The sequence below is a fragment of the Lolium rigidum genome, chromosome 3 (assembly GCF_022539505.1).
Source record: "Lolium rigidum isolate FL_2022 chromosome 3, APGP_CSIRO_Lrig_0.1, whole genome shotgun sequence".
Classification (NCBI taxonomy): domain Eukaryota; kingdom Viridiplantae; phylum Streptophyta; class Magnoliopsida; order Poales; family Poaceae; genus Lolium; species Lolium rigidum.
The window spans coordinates 404,817,616-404,838,101 of record NC_061510.1 but is presented as its reverse complement, the minus strand read 5'-3'; the positions used below and the strand labels follow the sequence as shown (position 1 = coordinate 404,838,101).

Genomic DNA, 20,486 nt, shown 5'->3' with positions numbered 1-20,486 from the left:
GAACATTGGGCCGCTAACTAAAGCCATGAATCATGGTTGAAGTTTCAGTTTTGGACATATATCCTCAATCTCATATGAGAATAATAATCATTGCTACATGCTTATGCATTTAAGAGGAGTCCATTATCTCGTTGTTCATGTTGTCCCGGTATGGATGTCTAAGTTGAGAATAATCAAAAGCGAGAAATCCAAAATGCGAGCATTCTCCTTAGACCTTTGTACAGAGCGGCATGGAGGTACCCCTTTGTGACACTTGGTTGAAACATGGCATGCAAAGATCCGGTAGTCCAAGCTAAGTAGGACGAGGTGCGGGCACTATTAGTATACTATGCATGAGGCTTGCAACTTGTAAGATATAATTTACATAACTCATATGCTTTATTACTACCGTTGACAAAATTGTTTCATGTTTTCAAAATAAAAGCTCTAGCACAAATATAGCAATCGATGCTTTCCTCTTTGAAGGACCTTTCATTTACTTTTATGTTGAGTCAGTTCACCTATCTCTCTCCACCTCAAAGAAGCAAACACTTGTGTGAACTGTGCATTGATTCCTACATACTTGCATATTGCACTTATTATATTGTTTTGCATTGACAACTATCCATGAGATACACATGTTACAAGTTGAAAGCAACCGCTGAAACTTAATCTTCCTTTGTGTTGCTTCAATGCCTCTACTTTGAATTATTGCTTTATGAGTTAACTCTTATGCAAGACTTATTGATGCTTGTCTTGAAGTACTATTCATGAAAAGTCTTTGCTTTATGATTCACTTGTTTACTCATGTCATTACCATTGTTTGGATCGCTGCATTCATCTCATATGCTTACAATAGTATGATCAATGTTATGATGGCATGTCACTTCAGAAATTATCTTTGTTATCGTTTTACCTGCTCGGGACGAGCAGAACTAAGCTTGGGGATGCTGATACGTCTCCAACGTATCGACAATTTCTTATGTTCCATGCTACTTTATTGATGATACCTACATGTTTTATGCACATTATATGTCATATTTATGCATTTTCTCGGAACTAACCTATTAACAAGATGCCGAAGTGCCGGTTCTCGTTTTCTCGCTGTTTTTGGTTTCAGAAATCCTAGTAACGAAATATTCTCGGAATCGGACGAAATCAACGCCCGGGTTCCTATTTTGCCCGGAAGCATCCGGAACACCCGAGAGCCGCGGAGGGGGCCCTGGTGGGCCCAGATGACATGGTGGCGCGGCCCAGGCCCTGGCCGTGCCACCCTATGGTGTCGTCGCCTCGTTGACCCTCCTGCGCCGCCTCTTCGCCTATTTAAAGCCCCTGCATCGAAAACCCTTACGGAGAGAGCCACGATACGCGAAACCTTCCAGAGCCGCCACCATCGCGAAGCCAAGATCTGGGGGACAGGAGTCTCTGTTCCGGCACCCTGCCGGAGCGGGGAAGTGCCCCCGGAAGGCTTCTCCATCGACACCGCTGCCATCTCCACCGCCATCTTCATCACCGCTCGTCTGCTCCCATGAGGAGGGAGTAGTTCTCCATCGAGGCTCGGGGCTGTACCGGTAGCTATGTGGTTCATCTCTCTCCTATGTGCTTCAATACAATAATCTCATGAGCTGCCTTACATGATTGAGATTCATATGATGATGCTTGTAATCTAGATGTCATTATGCTAGTCAAGTGGGTTTTACTTATGTGATCTCCGGAGACTCCTTGTCCCACGTGTGTAAAGGTGACAGTGTGTGCACCGTGTGGGTCTCTTAGGCTATATTTCACAGAATACTTATTCACTGTTGAATGGCATAGTGAGGTGCTTATTTATATCTCTTTATGATTGCAATATGTTTGTATCACAATTTATCTATGTGCTACTCTAGCAAAGTTATTAAAGTAGTTCTATTCCTCCTGCACGTGTGTAAAGGTGACAGTGTGTGCACCGTGTTAGTACTTGGTTTATGCTATGATCATGATCTCTTGTAGATTGCGAAGTTAACTATTGCTATGATAATATTGATGTGATCTATTCCTCCTACATATGCATGAAGGTGACGAGTGTGCATGCTATGTTAGTACTTGGTTTAGTCTTTTGATCTATCTTACACTATAAGGTTACTTAAACATGAGCATTATTGTGGAGCTTGTTAACTCCGGCATTGAGGGTTCGTGTAATCCTACGCAATGTGTTCATCATCCAACAAGAGTGTAGAGTATGCATTTATCTATTCTGTTATGTGATCAATGTTGAGAGTGTCCACTAGTGAAAGTCTATTCCCTAGGCCTTGTTCCTAAATATCGCTATCGCTGCTTGTTACTCGTTTTTACTGCGTTACTACTGCAATTGTGTTCTACTATTTTCTTTGCAAACATCTTCTACTCGATACGTTTAATCCTTTGTTACAGCAAGCCGGTGAGATTGACAACCTCACTGTTTCGTTGGGGCAAAGTACTTTGGTTTTGTTGTGCAGATTCCACGTTGGCGCCGGAATCCCTGTTGTTGCGCCGCATCACATTTCGCGACCATCAACCTTCAACGTGCTTCTTGGCTCCTACTGGTTCGATTAAACCTTGGTTTCTTTCTGAGGGAAAACTTGCTACTGTGCGCATCATACCTTCCTCTTGGGGTTCCCAACGAACGTGTGAGTTACACGCCATCAATGGTCATGCACCCGGGCTAATCTGCCCGCCAGATCAAGACCATGCATATATTGTGTAGATTCCCATGCCCCTTCAACCACTTCCTTGAACCGACCTTCTTTCAGCCATCTCGCCTCGAATCTCAAAACCCTTGGTCCATGGGTATCGTGTGATTCCTGCTCCTCTAGCAACAGAAGCAAAGGACGATGATCAGATCGACTATATGGCAGGTTCTCCAAACTAGCCCCCGCAAATTTATTTTTCCAAGCATCATTAACCAGGACCCGGTCGAGTCTCTCTCGGATTTTTCCTCGATGCCATGTAAATTTATCCCCAATGTACCCAAGATCATGAAGATTACAATCCGTAAGTGCATCCCGAAAAGCTTGCATAAATCGAAGAGGTCGAGGATTTCCCCCTTCTTTTTCAAACGGATAAAGAATTTCATTCAGATCCCCCATCACAACCCATGGCATGGAGCTCTGAGCATGTAGATCACGAAGATGCTGCCATGTCTTGTATTTGTCTTGCCATTTTGGTTCACCATATAAACCTGTAAATCTCCAGATATTCTCCAGGCCACTACCTATAGTAACATCTATATAGTTTTCCATTTTGTACCGAAGATCAACTGCCACCTCTTTTTTCCACAGTAATAAAAGACCACCACTTCTACCATCGCTTGCTACCACTATTTTATGATCCATATTTAACTTTCTTCGTAAACATTCTGCTGGCCAAGTATCCAAATGAGTTTCAGATAAAAATAAAACATCCGCACCTCTACGCTTCTGAAGATTCACAAGCGCAATAACTGCCGCAGCCCCAACTAGGCCGTGGCAGTTGAGTCCTAGGATTTTCATTGCTCCTGGCGGTCACCCTCGCGGGGCGCCGCCAATATATTCTCATTTGTTTCAGGTGTCTCGCCATCATCATTCGGCCAAACCTTCTTTTTATTCAGATTTTTCTGGGAGTAATGTTACCAATCTCAGTTCCTCCCTCAAACTGACCAACCATAGCCAGCACTCCACCTCCTGTATTGGTACCAACCACAACCGTTTCCGATGATCCTGTCCCTCTTGCAGAATTTTCCGCTATCCTCTTCCTAAGAAAAGGATTATGGATAATATGCCCCTCATACTCCATGTCTGATGGAAAGTTTACATCACCCACATCTCCCTCATTCGCAAAGGGGTTCGGACCTCTGCCCATGCCTCGACCCCAAGGAACACCATCTCTACCTCCTCCACTTCGGCCACGGCCAGAACTTCTACCCCGGCCTCTCCCTTTGCCTCCATCCGCTAACATAAAATCACCCCATTCAAGTGTTGATATTTCATGTTCCCCTGTGCCACATTCCTCATACCAGTGACCGATCATGCCACAGCAAGCACAGAAAACTGGCATCTTCTCATACTTCACCTGAAAATATTCTTTCTTCCCATCTCTTGTCACCGATGCGAATCTGCTAATTTTCTTATTGACATCCAATCTCACCTTTATACGAACAAAGCTTCCAACGAACCCCGATGGCAACTTAATCTGAACCTCAGTCACCTCTCCAACATTACGACACATCCCTTTTATGATTGGCGCCCTCAGATAATTATCGAGCAGTTTATGAACTTGCGCCCACACCCCCACTCTGTCTAATTTTACAGCTCTCGGATTTGTAAATCCATCATATTCCTCAATGATTAAAGCCTGATCTCTAAACAGCCATGGACCCTGATGCAAGGCTTTATTCCAATCTGCTAAGCAATTGAATTGTATAGTAAAGAGATTTGAATCTACTCTCCTCCAGGTTACCTCCTTTGCCGGATTCCACGACGATCGCATGTCAGCAAAAAGGGCACTCTGACTGAACCCTAACTTAGATGTATGCACTCTCGCGATCGCTAACCACTTTGCTTTGAAATCTGGTTCTTCTGCTTCCTCTTCCCATACAAAATCTTCGATCTCGTCTTCATGAAGATGCAGCCGTCCTAGGAGATCCTCCACTTCCTCTTTCTTTTCCGTCGATGCCCCACTTGTTTCTCCTTCATCTGCCATCTTCTCCTCAGGCTTTCCCTGCGTAGACATCACTCACGGCCTCCTTGCCCTTGCTTGCCGCTCAGCGACGAGCGGAAAAGATCGCTTGATCGCTGGAGAAACCAAAACTCCGGGATCGCCGAGGCGCCGCCAGAGGAGAGAGAAGGGAAAGAAAAACTTTTTAGATCGCGAGCAGTCCTTGTTCCGCCTTTTGTCCTGTTTTTTCATGGCGAAGCGGCTTTTGTCCTTTGACGGGGATGCAACTTACGCGTTGGTGTGCTGGGACACATTCGTAATTTCGCGTGCGTGTGGAAGTGGGAGACGAACACCTTGACCTTTGCCATGATGCTAGCTGCTTCACCCAATCCGCGCATTCGTCCGGTAGGCTGCCGTCCTGCTCTTTCTCCCGCTGGATCTCCATGGCCGACCTCGCTGCAGAGAAAGGCGGATCCGACGACTCTCCGCCGCCAGACAGGTACTGTCCACCACCGATTCCTCTCTCCGAAAATTCCCCACCGCAGGTGCCCGATCCCAAGATCGACACCAACCCGACGCCTGGAAGACATGGGATGGCCACGGCGGTCGCCCGACCCCCAGAGGAGGAGATGAAGCCCAACGCGTTTATTCTCGATTCAGGAGCCATGGTGCACGCGACCAGCGACAAGCGGCTGCTCTTGGGGTCCAGAGATCTGGGGCCTGGCGACGCGGCCTCCCTCACCAGGCGCGACGGAGAAATCCTCTGGGCTATCCTGGTCGGCATCGTGCAGCTAGGGACCTCCTTCTACCTCGCGGAAGTGCACTACTTCCCTGGCCTCCCGCCGGCGTCCACGCTCGTCTCCGTGCACCAGCTCACGCGCCGGGGCTTCTCCGTCATGTTCTGTGGAGCCGACTGCTTCGTGCAGGATCGGAGCACGGGGGCTGTGGTCGGCAAGGGTCAGCTGCGGGATGAAGACGGCTTCTACCATCTAGAATACCTCAGGATCCAATCGCATGATTGATTGTGCTTAGCTCTATACTTATATACAAATAAAGAACTTCGCGGTGATCTTTGTACTACTAGAATATTGAAGGTAAATATACTGTACTATAGTATGTTCTTATAACAGGAACTACCACTTGTAGCGTTTGGTTTTTCCATGCTATGGAAAAGATTATATGATTTGTACGGACAGTTCTTGTGGCAGCGTTCTCTTCTTTTCTCAAATCGATGATGATTCAGTGATAACACTCGAACTAGAAATCTATGACAACTACATGAGCACAAGGCAACCAAATAGCAGAGCAAATATCAGTCAATGAATACTGATGCCTCTCATGGTTTCAGTTGCTTCATTTGCCAGTCTACTTCTTCAGGCACCTTCTTGCCACTTCAGCCGACTGATGCCACGTCCAGCAATTTTCTTGTCAAAGTTCAGAGATATGATGCTGTAATGCTCTTCTGAGCTCCCGGAACCACCTTTCCATGCTGGGTCGTCAGATCTTGCTAGACTCCTAATTCCTAAAGTTGTCTCAGGTCCAGTTTGCTTCCCCATGATGGAGGCGAAGCTGCTCTTTGCAGATTACCATATATACAAATTATGTGTCTTTATATGATTTGGAAACGAAGGGAGGCCGATTGGGATCAAGAAGGATCTACCTTGGTGGCCAGCCGAGGGAGGCGAACCAGGTCAACGGTGGCTGCAAAATAACACAAAAGGGTTTTCTGATGATTTGGCCGTCCAACTGGAATCACCATCTCATGCCTAGAGTATTGGCTTTGTCATTTCTCGCAAAATACTCCCTGCTGATGGGAAAAATCGTTTGGCTGATAATCTTGCCAAAACCAAGTTCTCGCCTTGCCAATTTCAAGCCAGAGCTACATATATTGAAATTTTGCAACGGCTTAGACTTGGAGGGCATACTGTTTTCAGTGTTGTAGTGCCAACGGTTGGTTTCTGAAACATCCAACACAAGATCTCCCAAACGTGCACCTCTACTCGGAGCACTTCCCCTACCATGCTTTATTCATCAACAACTACTGACCTTATCTGTACCTCACTTACCCTCCCATGGTCTGAAGTGTTCCATCTTCCGCCCGAACAAACCCAACTGGCGGTTTATAAACAGTCATAGCATCGTACAATGCATGACACCCTGCTGCCTGACATTGGAGGCGATGGCAGCATCCATCAGCACGGAAGGGGAGCAATGCTAACCAAAAATGGAGCTCATGAGTCATGAATCTAAGCATTATCGTTCCAGTGTCATGCCATGGACATATATGCGTTTGTCAGTTTGCGTATACCACTGAATTTTTACGCTTAACATAATACCAAGCCTTGTGATACTCCTTATAGAAGAGATCCTGATCCTTTCTCCTATAGAAGTAATGTGAAAATTAGTAAAGGTAGAAATTAACATGATCAGACATGACTAAAGAATATAGGAGTAGCAATTGCTTAAGGAGGATCAAAGACAGACGCATTAGCAGACTAATTTACACGTTTGAAAGAAACGATGGCTGAATCCAGGGAGAACGTAATTGTTTGTTAACAACTAAACTTAGAGTTGATTTGGTTGGGGTGCACCAGGCCCAGGCAGTAGTGCAACGCACTGGGCGACACGCGAGGGCCCTAGTGGCAAGCCACTGTGGTGGGCCCTCCCCACAAAAAATAAATTTAATATCGTTGTAGGCACATGGCCCACATATCAGATATCAGATACTACACTTGATCTTAGCCAAAAGGCCGAGAAAGGTATGCTTCTCCTCGTCGCCCAGGGTCTCCTTATATAGCGCGTCGTCGCCTGCCATCCGCTCTCGCCCGGCGAGGTGGTACTAAGAGCATCCCCACTCGTTGGCGCTCCCCACGCCCAAATCCGGCGAATTTTTCGTCCGGATTGGAGGAAGATTTGGCGTGGGGAGTAGTAGTTTTCCAGCCGCGTGCCCAGGCGAAGTCGACGAGGCGAAATTGAAAAACGGAAACTTGACAAACTACGGCTAAAAACGGGTGAATATAGACTAAATTTAATGATATTTATCATATAACGGGCGGAGTTCATACATAGAGGCCGAATTCGACTATATTTCGAATTCGGCTAGGGGAATTCAAATGCTAATTCTAAAACACGGCGATCTACATGCCTAAATGGCGGTAGAACACCGTGTAGTCGCCGTCGTCGTCGGAGCCGTCGTCCTTCGGCTGCGCGGCCTGGCTGCCGCTCGCCCTGGCCGGCGTCTCCCCACCACCCCGGGGATGGCTTGTACATGTCGTCGTCGGAGGACTCGAGGTCGACGACGGGGACAGCGACGCCGGAAGGAGGTGTCGCGGGACGGCGGAAGCGCGCGGCATCGTCGTTGGCGGTTGTGGCACCGCGGGCGGCGCGGGCGGCGCGTTGGTGTGCGGCGGCCAGGTCCAGCAGCCGCCGCTGCTGCTCCGCCTCCTGCCGCTCCCAGTCGCGCCTGGCCCATTCCAGTGCGGCGTCGTCCTCGCGCTTCTCCTCCTCCAAGTCCTTCAGCGACCTGGCGATCGCCTCCGCCAGCGCGGCGTCCTCCGCGCGCTTCGCCTCCTCCTCGGCGAGCTGGAGTGCGGCGGCCTCTTTCTTCGTCCTCTTCCGGCCGCTCTGCGGCGCGGAAGGCTGGTCGCGGATGACGAGGGCGCCGCTGCTGCGCCCTCTGGTCGGCGGCGGAGACGCCGGCTCCCTCTTCACGCGCGCCGGCGTCGAAGGCGACGTCGCCTCATCCCTCTTCACCGGCGCCAAGGATGACCTCGGCGCCGATCCGGAAGACGACGAGCTGGCAGCCATGCGCCGTGGCTGCCAGACGTTTCCCCGGCGGCGGCTCGCCGATGCCCTCGATGGAGCGGGCATCGTCAGCACCGGGAAGTTGCCGCCCTGGATGTGCTCGATGACGGCCTCGAGGTTCCGGCCCGGCGCGCTCCACCAACGTTTGCGGCCCGCCGAGTTGTTGCGCGGAGGCGGAGGCGGCGGGCCGTCGTACGCGGCGAGCTCCCGCTCCCACCGGCGCGAGGAAGTATGAGTTCAACGCCGTGTAGTTGTCGGGGTGGTGGCGTGGTTCGGCGCGCTCCTCATCCGTCATCTTCATCCGCGCCTCCTCGATCTCTATGTCGAGGAGGTTGCCCCGAGGCGGCGGCGGGATTGGCACGCCGCCACGGCTCAGCCGCCACCCACCGCCGGGCGGCCTCGTGTCCGGCGGGCAGGGGTACCCCACCTGGTGGAGGAGGTGCCCCTCCCACGCGTGGAGCGAGCGGCGGGGGAAGCCGTTGTTGGCTGCGCCGTCGTCGTCGGAGAATGCCATCTTCGGAGAGTGGGGGAGAGTGGACGGAGACTAGAGGAGACCGGAGGGAGAGTGGATCACGGGGTACCCCGGCGGCGAGCGGAGCGGCGTATATAGGTGCGGCCGGCACGGGGGATTAATGCGGCGTGGAGTGCGACGCGTCCGCGGCGAGCTGACCGGCGGCAGCCTTTGACCGCGTGGAGTGCGCGCGGAAGACGATGCGTGCGCGGAAGACGACGACATTAACTCGCCGCGTGGACGGCGAATGCAGACCGGCGGGAGGCTTTTACAGCGCGCGGAAGACGATGCGATGAGGACGACGATCGGTTTCTCTCGCCGACAAGTTGGGGCCACCAGACGCGCGGGAAGTTTCCTCGGTATTTCCGCGCTTGCGTTTCGTCCGAGTCCCCGAGCGCTCCCCGGGGGGCCGGGGATGGCGTGGGATCGCCGGATGAAACTAGGCCCGATTCCGGACGAAAACGAGGAACCGGGGGCGCGACTGGGCCGATTTACGCCGTCCGGATGTAAAAAACGCTCGCCGGGGACGTGTTCGGGGGACGAGTGGAGATGCTCTAAACGAGAGCGCAGCAGCTCTGGTCGGGGTTCGTTATTTCGAGTGGCTCCGTTTGGCTTATTGGGCTGCAGTTGAACCAAGCCAGGGCGTAGTGGGCTGCTGGATCCAGTAACATGGCCCGACAATGCAGCAGACGTCAACCATGTTACTGGATGATATATTTTGTCCAAACATTTTTTCTTACTACAAAAAAGTTTTTTTTGAAATTCATACAGGTATCTTAAAAACTGCACTATACTATTGATTGCAACGCAACTAAACATCTTGTCCATGGTCTGTTCATAGCAATTCTTTAGAGAATGCATCTCTTTGCACTCAATGACAACTTATGTTGTAGGATTGTCTCCTGCACTAGTAGAGAGAGAGCCTGTTTGGTTTGTTGGGTTACAAATTGGACAAAATACCTCTGTCGATGATTTGATTTACAAAATTCCAAAATGCAAGATCAGAGATTATATATACAAAATATTGTATTTGGGGAGTTCATGCGCACCCTGCAAAATGACGGCAAAACCATCCGCATCAAGAAAGGCACATCACAAGCTTGAAGATACACACATGCTGAGAACGACAACGTCAACAACTCTTATCAAACAAATAATCTCCACGCCACTTTTTTACATTACACTAGAAGGAATTTTACTTACAAGCTGGGCAAACATACACCTCTGCTCTCGCCGGCACATGGCAACGACACAAAACGCTAATCTTTACAAAGCCAAGAATTGAGAGTTAGCTGACTCATTTACTGTATGAAAAGAAAATAAAAACAAGCTGGGAAAAAAAAAACCTGACAGACCAAACCCCGAAACAGAAGAACAGCTATGTACTCTCACAATTGAGAAGATCAGCATCTTCCTATCTCTATATTTCTGTCCAGTCTACTTCCTATCATCATCGTTGATGGACCCATCCTTGTGAAGCTTCAGGCTCAGGTTAGTGAACCTCTGCCTCGAGTATTGCCGGGATGCCTTCCTCCAGTCTGTCCCTGCTTTCATCATCGCCGCGAACTCTTCGAAGCTTATCTTCCCGTCCTGTGATGTCCAAAGAACACACATGCACATCGTTGTTAGAGTTGACCTTGGGAGGGGTTGAACAAGTCATATGTTGCTATTTTCAACTGCCAACTGCATTTCCAATTAAGTCATCCTTGTCTGGCTGGTATGTTGTTTACTTTATACAGTCTGGTACTATCCTTGACTATCTGGCAATGCCTTTGATTTCATAACATTATAATTATAGGTGCACAGATAGCAATCGCCAATACTTTAGTTAGCTAAAGGGAATCCCTATATAAAACCATGTCTTGCAGCAACTTTTGAAACCTAACCAGGGCCATGCATGTGGCAGTATTCCAGAAACAAATATTCAAAGCGATTTTTTTTATAGTAGTTTGGTTTCAATTTCCTTTCAGATAGCTGGGTCAATAGCATATATAATGTTCGGAGAAAAATGTACAACTTAGTGGGTTATGTAAGATTGAGCTGACCTTATCTGTATCCACATCATGAATGATGCTACTGATAATGTCTTCATCAGCAGGTCCCTCCAACTCGTCAGTCAGAGCTTCTCTAAGCTCTTCAATTTCTATATAACCACTCTTATTTTTATCGAAGAACGAGAAGGCCTCCTGGATATGTTTTTCGCTGCTAATTTTTTTCACATGGACAGACACCGTAACAAATTCTCCATAATCTAGGGTGCCATTTTTATCAACATCAGCCTGCAAAGCAGAGTAACAAACATCTCTCAAAACAAAGACTTGATTTCTATAGCGTGGACAATTTTTGTTTAGTAACTCACAGCATCCATCAGCATGCGAAGATCTGAATCATGCATTTTGTTTCCAAGTTTACGGAGCCCAGCCTTGAACTCCTCAAAGGTTAGTTTCCCGTTCTTGTCTACATCCATGCTATCAAACATTTCCTTTATGTCAGCTACTTCCTCTAACGACAAATGCTCAGCAATGACCTGCAAAGGTTAAAGCATAAAATAAGTTAATTTAACTAGAGAAATCCATGAATGTAACTCTTTTGTCACCAATTCAACGATTTTTTGGTCAATGAGGATGCTGATGTAGTTGAGACCAACATGTAGCTAGTCTTACCCTCAAGGCTTTCTTCTTTAACTTGTTCATTGCAGAAAATTGCTGCAGCTTCGCTCGGACAGCATCACCAAGTTGAATGTCCGGATTCTTTTTGGAATCGTGTAACCATGGATGTTCTGCTCATAAAGTTAACAATGTCACAGTAGTAATAGGAAAATTGTCTCATAAATGCAACTGGTATAATCATGTAAGTTCATTATTCATCAATTGTTCATGGCTAATACATAACACAGGCATACCCTCATAAGATTCAATTCACCACCGAAGTGAGGGAGACAGCGTTCAGTATATGTTATGCAATAGAAAAAAGTAATGTGGTAATGCTCACCAAGTACTTGTGCTGCAGTAAGCCGTGTCAATGGATTTGGATCCAGCATCCGCTTGACAAGGTCTTTAGCAGGCTCAGATACTCTGGGCCATGGTTCTCTTTTGAAATCTACTACAGATCGTATAATCGCATGTGCTACTCCCTGTTCAGTTTCTGCACAGTATCACAAGAATTTGTAAGGTCATCTATAATTTCTTCGACATACATTCTGTCTAATCAAGGAAGAAAAGTACCTGCCCAAAATGGTGGCACACCACAAAGAAGTATGTAAAGTATAACTCCTGCACTCCAGACATCAATTTCAGGCCCATAGTTGCGCTTTAAGACCTCCGGGGCCATGTAGTATGGACTTCCTACAATTTCAGTAAATCGTTCACCTGCATATAGAAGCCACCATCGATGAGATGATAACCCTTCGGTTAGGCTAAATTATTGTACATATATTCTGAATAGACTGTATCAATGAAGTTAGCTCCATTTTGCAGGGCGTAAATCAAGCAAAATATTGTGGGTGATGTATTTATAGTCTTCAAAGGGCTTCCAAGTTTACAATGAGAGGCTTTAAATTACTACATAAATCCAGAGAAAAAAAGAAAGATTGTATCACTTATTTTAGTGGTTTAGATTATAAGGTACAGGACTGCAGGTTAACCATGTAATACCATTAAAATAATATGTTTATGCGAGATACACAGCTATATTTTGATTTCTTGTTTTGCTAACCAGGAAGAAGTAAGCGTGCACACGACCGCGCACACACACACATCTACAGTAACATTTCCAAAGATAAGGAGTTATATGAGAAATACGATCACATTTCTATATCGTAGAATCTAGCCATGTCGAGCAGGGTTTTCGACTAGTTATATTTACCCTGCACTCGCTTATCTTATGCAGGTAAGAAAATTTCCTTTTATTGCAAAGGTATGTTCTTGAGCATCAGTTGTCTGCAGAGCATACCAGGCCTGAAGAATACGGATAGCCCAAAATCAATTGCCTTTAGAGGAGAACTCTCCTTCTTGCTTGCATATAAGAAATTCTCTGGTTTGAGGTCCCGATGGATGACGCCATTTCTGTGGCACGTCTGTCATAATAAAGTGGCAACAATACATGTCAGATGGCACAAAACAATCCAGTAATGCAAGAAATTAAGATGCAAACACATGGTGCAGCATCGGCAGTGTACATCACAGAGCCTGCATGAGTATATGCTTAGAGATTGGGATACTACCATATTTGTTGTGCACTGGGATACTCCGTGAAGCCATTTCATTAATTGCCAGTTCAGTTAAACATTTAACACCAACAAAACCAAGGCCCGAGTTTTAAGAGGTAGTCGATTGCTACCAACACGACAACTAAATTTAGTTCAGAAGCTTCTCTGAAGCTCAGTTAAGCTGAAAGCTACCATGAGTTGCTCTTCCTTACTAAATCTAGAATATTCTCGCATCAGAAATCCATGACTGTAGGAGCTAGTGCTAGGAACTATTAACACAACTTGGGCAGTAGCCAAAAGTTCTTGGCAATTGAATCAATCTATGGGCACCAACTGCCAGTGGCTACTAGCAATTGTCACCAACTACCAGTGCTAAGCGACAGCCAGGAAAAACAAGCAAGGGGGCGTTACCTGTACCACCTCGACGATGGTGCGTGTGACGGCTGCGGCTGCGCGCTCGGTGTAGTGCCCCCTGGCGACGATCCTGTCGAAGAGCTCGCCGCCCTCGCAGAGCTCCATGACGAGGTGCACGGCGTCCTCGTCCTCGTAGGCGGCGCTGAGGCTGACGATGTTCGGGTGGGGCGGCATGTGGCGCATGATCTCCACCTCCCGCCGCACGTCCTCCACGTCGATGGGGGTCCGCAGCTTGCGCTTGGAGATGGACTTGCAGGCCATCCGCGCCCCCGTGGCGGAGTCCGTGCAGAGTTTGGTGACACCGAACTCGCCGCGGCCGAGCTCCCCGCCCAGCACGTGGCTCCCCTCGAGGTCCCGCCCCGTCGGGTCCCGCAGCACCACCAGCCCCGCCCGCGCCGCGGCGCCGGCGGGGCGGTTGTAGGCGACCGTGAAGGGGTTCGCCTTCTGCTTCCGGCGGTTCTTCTCCTGCGACGACGGCGCGCCGCAGCAGTTGCCCATGGCGAGACGCTAGCTAAAGCAGGCTAATTTGGGGGCAAATCCCGATTCCGACCACGGACAAGAATGGATTCAACGAAGAAGAGGACGCCTCCGAAGAAAAATCGAGGGAAATCAAATAGAATTCCGGGAGGAAATCCTGCGCGTGTTGGACTGGGGGTGCTAGCGTGTGGGCTGGGTCGGGGAGTCCACGAATTCCGGCCGGCCGGCTGGATGCGTTCTAGAAGCGAGCCAGCGATTGGCACCAGCAAGCTGCGCTACTAGTTGCTAACGAAGACGAAATCTTTCTGGCTCTGGGGAGCGATGTGAGGAAGACCAGCGACTACTTCCAGTAATGATGGTGGTATAAAGATCCAATCTTTTTTGGTGGAAGTGGTGGTGAATTCTACCGGGTTTAGTACGGGATAATCTCGTGAGAAATGGGGCAGTTGGTGCGTGTTTCTAGACGTTGAGCAGTTATTGTCCGAGAAATAATACAACTGCCGTTCAATCCTTCCTTTATTTTTCAAAAAAGTCCACACATGGAATTTTCGCATTGCTTTACTATCTATATATTCTGATATTTTCATATAGCTTTACTCATTTATTATAGCTGCAAAATGTCGGCTAAAAAGATGTGCTCAAAAGTATTTTTGTATGAGACAGAAGATTTTAAAAGATCTTGTGAATGGTGTGAGATTAGTATGGGATTACTGAAAGTGTTTTTAAATATGTACTCCGTATCTCTTTTATAATTCGATTTGTGTTTAGCTGTGAGATTAAGACCAGCACAACTTGATCGTGAAGTCAAGGTGTGAAGAAGACTTTAGACTTGGAGTTTAGCGTAGTAGAAAATCGTGAGGAAGACTTTTTCCAACGGGAAGAGATGGAGACAAGCGACCAAGAAAACGAGTTTGGAACTTTGCAAGGAAGGAGGGTTTGGTAAGCAGGAAAGCGAGATGGCTTCAGCCATAATAACAAGAGTTTGTCCATGTATCACTCAGTTGAGATTTACAAATCTCGGTAAAGTGTAATCACACTTTAAAATGCAACTCATTATAGTTGCACTTTGTACTTTCCTGTCGATGAAGTGCAGCCGAAAGAGCGTACTTAAAAAAAATTGTGGTTGCGCATAGCAATAGCAAATCCGCAATAACAAAGATTTGTGAACTCTAGAAGCGTTGGTATCTAAAGTACTATCTAGTTGTAGATTATTCTAATATACTTCCTCCATCCCAAAAAAAAGATATCACGAATTTTATAAATTTAAACATAATATACATTTAAATTTAGAAAAATCTATAGTATCTTTTCAAAATAGAGGGAGCACTATAATCCTGGGTCGTAGTTGACCGGTGGCATTGCTTCATTGCTTGACAGGATCAACACCAACAACAGACAGTGGAGAGGACAAAGAAAGAGAGAAGCTTCGGTCCACACTTGACTAAAGATAGCAAGATCAAATCAAAATCAGGAGAAAAAGAGCAAAATCAAAGGAATGACGCTCCGAAAATTCCTACGGATCGAGTTACTTTTTCTATGGTTTTTTTTTCCTGTTTCATCGAATTGACTATTCCTACTCACTCCATCCATCCATCGAATGAACAAGGGCATGTATGTCTTTCAAGATTTGTCTCTAACCATAAATTAATACATGTATAAAATAAATATTTAATACTATTTGAAACTCCAAATGACTATTCTTACTACATCTTCCGATTCATATTAACTATTGTTGCTGATTGATTGTCGATAGTTAATATGGATTGGAGAGTACACAATTTTTCTCTATTTTGTAATTCTTTGTTTGTGGCCTTTTCCTATTACTCTTTTTTGTAATCTTACTCAGAGAAGGCCTAGTTTAGACTTCCTAGTTGACCTAGTTACAATGTGGAGAAAACTTCAACGAACAGTTCGCTAATTTTGTGTGTGGGGTTGTGCATGTGTGATCTAAGCTTCTTCCTTTCTTGAGGGGGTGAGATACCGAAAACAAAGGTTGGATTACATATATCTGTCCTCCACGCACGCTTAATGCCATGACGATCTTTCCCTGCAAAGGATCCAGGTTGATGCACTAAACGTGGAACAGTTCTTCCCCGTATTTCGCTAATAATAGAAAATCAAGTACATGAAAAAATAAAGGTGAAAACTAAGACATGAGAAAAAATTGTCCTAAAAACATTGTAAAAAGAACACTGAATGGTGCACACACATATGGTTTTCCACGCTCGTCGAAGCTCGAACGCCGTCTATACACACGATTTAAGGAGACGTCGAGCCTCCACCATTGTTATATCCAAAAAAAAATCACCATCACCAACAAAGTTTCGTGAGTCAATGAACAGTCTTGCTGCAAGCATCAAGCCACATATCGCTGTGGCACGCCAACCATAGGACATCCTCGCTCTATCTTGGACAAAGATCCGATGTATCTCATCGACGAAGTCGGAAAATAGCGACGGATCCACCATCTTCGGACCAATATCCTCGCTCCAGAGCATCTAGCTCGCCCCGCCCTCCAGCGTCTCTGTGCATAATGACGAACGCCGACGACAAGCCGTGTTGTGAATATACTGCATAGGTATGCCAACGACATGGTCCGATCTTGGCAAGGCCGGGTGGCCCACAGATGGTGGATGGGCCTATGGCCTATCCGGGCAACCCAGTTGTTGATTGACCAAGACGGAGAGTCCAGGGACTGATGCTCTAACCGGATCCGGCACCGCCATAGTTAGCCGGATCTATATTGACATGATTTAGCTAGATCCTTCTATACAGCAAGTTGTAAAAATTAGGTTAGTGCTAGTAGAGTTGACCTGGACTACACCCTATAAATCCTAGATCATGGCGCCTTTATATGTCGGATCCCACGAGCCCTTGCGGTAGAGAACAACACAACTCATTGTAATCGCGCAGTTGTTGCCTTATAGTAAATTATAGAAGCATGTAGGATCTCGCGGCCATTGTGAGGTCTGAAGATGGGTAACTTGTGTAAACCTGTCCCGAATACTCCACACCTTATGATTATCTCTCTCTCCCCCCCCCCTCCGCGACGCTCCCCTCGCCGGAGAACCGTCGAATACGCAACGCCACGTCTAGAAAATCTCGCCAAATCCGAAGAACGACAAAAAGATCAAGCTGCCGATTCGAATGATCGAGAAGCACACGATGCCATCAACTTCGAGTGAAGGTTGATGCCGGTCTGGGAGTAGAGTTTTTTTTCGAGAATACACCGTGCATAAAATGAAAGAAAATGTGAGAAGTGGATTTAGCCGTCCCGACGTGAGCCTCATCGGGTAGGTTCTTTTCATTATATATAAGGTATAATGTTTTTTACAAGGACACCGTATAGTATACGGTATGGTTTCTAACACCCTCCCTCAATCTCAACTAGCGAAAGGTTGAGATTGTGCTTACAATGCTCATACAAAGTTAAAGTGAGTGGTTTAGTAAAAATGTCAGCAACTTGATCCTTAGAGGAGATGAACCGGATCTGCAATTGCTTCTGTGACACACGCTCTCGAACAAAGTGAAAATCCACTTCAATGTGTTTTGTCCGTGCATGGAAGACTGAGTTGGATGACAAATATGTAGCACCAATATTGTCACACCATAACACCGTGCATTGGCGGACGCAGCGGGGGGGCCGGGGGGGCCGTGGCCCACCCAGAATTTCGCTGGCCCAACTTGTACCCATGGAAAAAAATTGAAAAAAAGCCCGATTGAGCCCATCCTGGAGCCTGGAGGAGTCGAGCCCCACGCAGCCACGCCCAGCTTCGATTCGACGATTCCCCACTCCACCACCAGTCGTCTCCACGCGCGTCCCGAGCCCGACCGCAGCCGCCACCCGCCGCCCCGCCGCCCCGCCGCCCCGGCCCCGGCCCCGCCGCCGCCCGCCGCCCTAGCCCCGCCGTGGCTGCTGCCCATCGGCCCCGCCCAATCAGGCGCTCACCCGCGGCCCGCCCAGCTGCGTCCGCCGCGGCGCCGCCCCTCGCTGCTGTCGTGCCGGCCGCCCGGCCGCAGCACTGGCACAGGCCCGCCCGGAATCTTTCCTTCTCAGTTCACACGACTGCGAGCCTGCCACCAGAAGTGAGAGGGCTAATTTTTGCTATTCACTCCAATTTGTTGTTTGCATATGATTCTCTGTTTGTATGAAAAATTGTTATTTTCATGTGTCTATGTATCAAATTATCAATGTATGTTAAGTCTTATATGATGAAGAACACATAAAATTGTTAAATTAGTAATGTTTGAATGTTTCAATTGTGTAGAAATGAAGAGAAATAGCCAAATTGCGCTACTTTTTCAGAAACAAGCATCAAAGAAGATTGCATCTCCGGTCCAATCTTATATTGTTCACGATGAAGAAGTCGAATCGGATGTTGAGAGTGAGATTGACATTGAAGATACAACACCACACCCAACCTCACCCCAACAACCAAATGCAAGGTCAAATGATGCTCACTTTTGTCCACATGATCCGGGGGAAAGGATACCTATTTCAAGTTATGATGTTAATATTCAAGATGATGTTCGGAGAGGATATATCCTAAAAGGTCCATGCCAACCATATGAGCATGCTTTCCCGCCAACAAAAAAGAAGGGCAAAAATCGACACTTTAGTTGTGTTTGGTTTCATCACTACAATTGGCTAGAATATAGTATCGAAAAGGATGCGGCATTTTGCTTTGTGTGTTTCTTGTTCAAAGAGAGAGCCAATGGAGGTCCCGGAGGAGATGCCTTTGTTAAAGATGGTTTTAGAAATTGGAAAAGACCCGAATCATTTAAGAAGCATGTGGGTGGTGTTACTAGCATTCACAACCAAGCTCAAGAGAAGTACAACTTATTTGTTGCACCCAACACCAAAATTGATAATGTTCTTATGAAGGTGTCTAAGAAGGATGTACTTCTTTACAAGACTAGGCTAACTTACTCTCTTAGATGCTTGAGATTTCTTTTGAAACAAGGATTGGCATTCCGTGGACATGATGAGAGTGAAGAATCAACCAACCGGGGAAATTTTCTTGAACTTCTAAAGTGGCTTGCGGAAGGTAATGAGGAAGTCAATAAGGTTGTTTTGAAGAATGCTCCCGGAAATTGCATCTTGAATAGTCCAAGGATACAACATGATATTATTGAATGTTGTGCGATAGAAACTACTAGACTAATCATTGAAGATCTTGATGGTGACCACTATGCAATTCTAGCCGACGAGTCTAGTGATATGTCTCACAAAGAACAACTTGCTCTTTGTTTGCGTTATGTGGATAAATTGGGAAGAATATGTGAGAGGTTCCTTGGAGTAGTTCATGTTTCCGATACTACTTCATTGTCTCTCAAGGTTGCAATTTTATCTTTGCTAAAAGATCATCATTTGTCTCCCACTCAAATTCGTGGACAAGGATATGATGGGGCTAGCAACATGAAGGGTGAGATTAAGGGGTTAAAAACATTGATCATGAAAGAGTCACCTTCTTCTTATTACATACATTGCTTTGCACATCAACTTCAATTGGTTCTTATTGCCGTGGCAAAGGATAATGAAGCATGTGTGTGGTTCTTTGATCATGTTTCTTATTTGTTCAATATCATTGGAGTTTCTTGCAAGCGTCATGACATGCTTCGAGATGTTAGAGCTCAACAAGTTTTACAAGCACTTGAGATGGGTGAAATTGAAAGTGGAAGTGGACTCAATCAAGAGATGGGTTTATCTAGACCCGGTGATACTCGATGGGGCTCTCATTACAAGACCATTCTACACATTGTTGATATGTACCCGGTGATACTTGAGGTGCTTGTGAGGATTGGAAAAGATCCTTCACAAAAGAGTGAGTGGACAAGAATAAGAGGAGTTGCCGCGGCCTTTGAATCATTTGACTTTGTTTTCAATCTCAACTTGATGCTTGTTGTTCTTGGCTACACAAATGACTTGTCTATAGCTTTGCAAAAGAAGGATCAAGATATTCTCAATGCAATGGTGCTTGTTGGATTGGCAAAGGAGAAAATGAAGGATATGAGGTCACCACTTGGATGGGAAAGATTTCTTGCAAAGGTGACATTCTTTTGCAACACTCATGGCATTGAAGTTCCTTCCCCGGAATCTAATTATGTGGCTCATGGAAGATCACAACGGTATTATGAAAAGCAAACAAATGATGATCGCTATAGAAGAGAAGTCTATCTTGGCGTTGTTGACCAAGTTATTCAAGAGCTTGACAATCGGTTTGATGAGGTTAACATGGAGTTGCTTATTTGTATGGCGGCTTTGAATCCCGTCAATTCATTTGCTTCTTATGATGCACAAAAGGTAATGAGACTTGCTCAATTCTACCCCAATGACATATCAAGCATGGATTTGTTAAGACTTGAACCCCAACTTGAGATCTTTATTGATGACATGAGAAAAGATGATAGATTCAAATGTGTCAATCATCTTGGTGAGCTCTC

At 46.6% G+C, this 20,486-nt stretch overlaps 1 protein-coding gene and 1 pseudogene across 1 annotated transcript; both read right to left on the bottom strand.

The window, feature by feature from the left end:
* Positions 1-7,209: 7,209 nt before the first annotated feature.
* LOC124704762 lies at positions 7,210-7,392 on the bottom strand (annotated as a pseudogene).
* Positions 7,393-10,089: 2,697 nt separating this feature from the next.
* Positions 10,090-14,533, bottom strand: LOC124704652 (calcium-dependent protein kinase 8-like). Its single transcript, XM_047236922.1, has 8 exons — positions 13,563-14,533; positions 12,896-13,019; positions 12,169-12,312; positions 11,936-12,088; positions 11,608-11,723; positions 11,304-11,471; positions 10,990-11,223; positions 10,090-10,534 (listed from the first exon to the last, which is right to left on the bottom strand). The coding sequence occupies exons 1-8, from the start codon at positions 14,061-14,063 to the stop codon at positions 10,382-10,384; spliced, it is 1,593 nt and encodes a 530-aa protein (XP_047092878.1). The 5' UTR covers positions 14,064-14,533; the 3' UTR covers positions 10,090-10,381.
* Between the last annotated feature and the right edge of the window lie 5,953 nt (positions 14,534-20,486).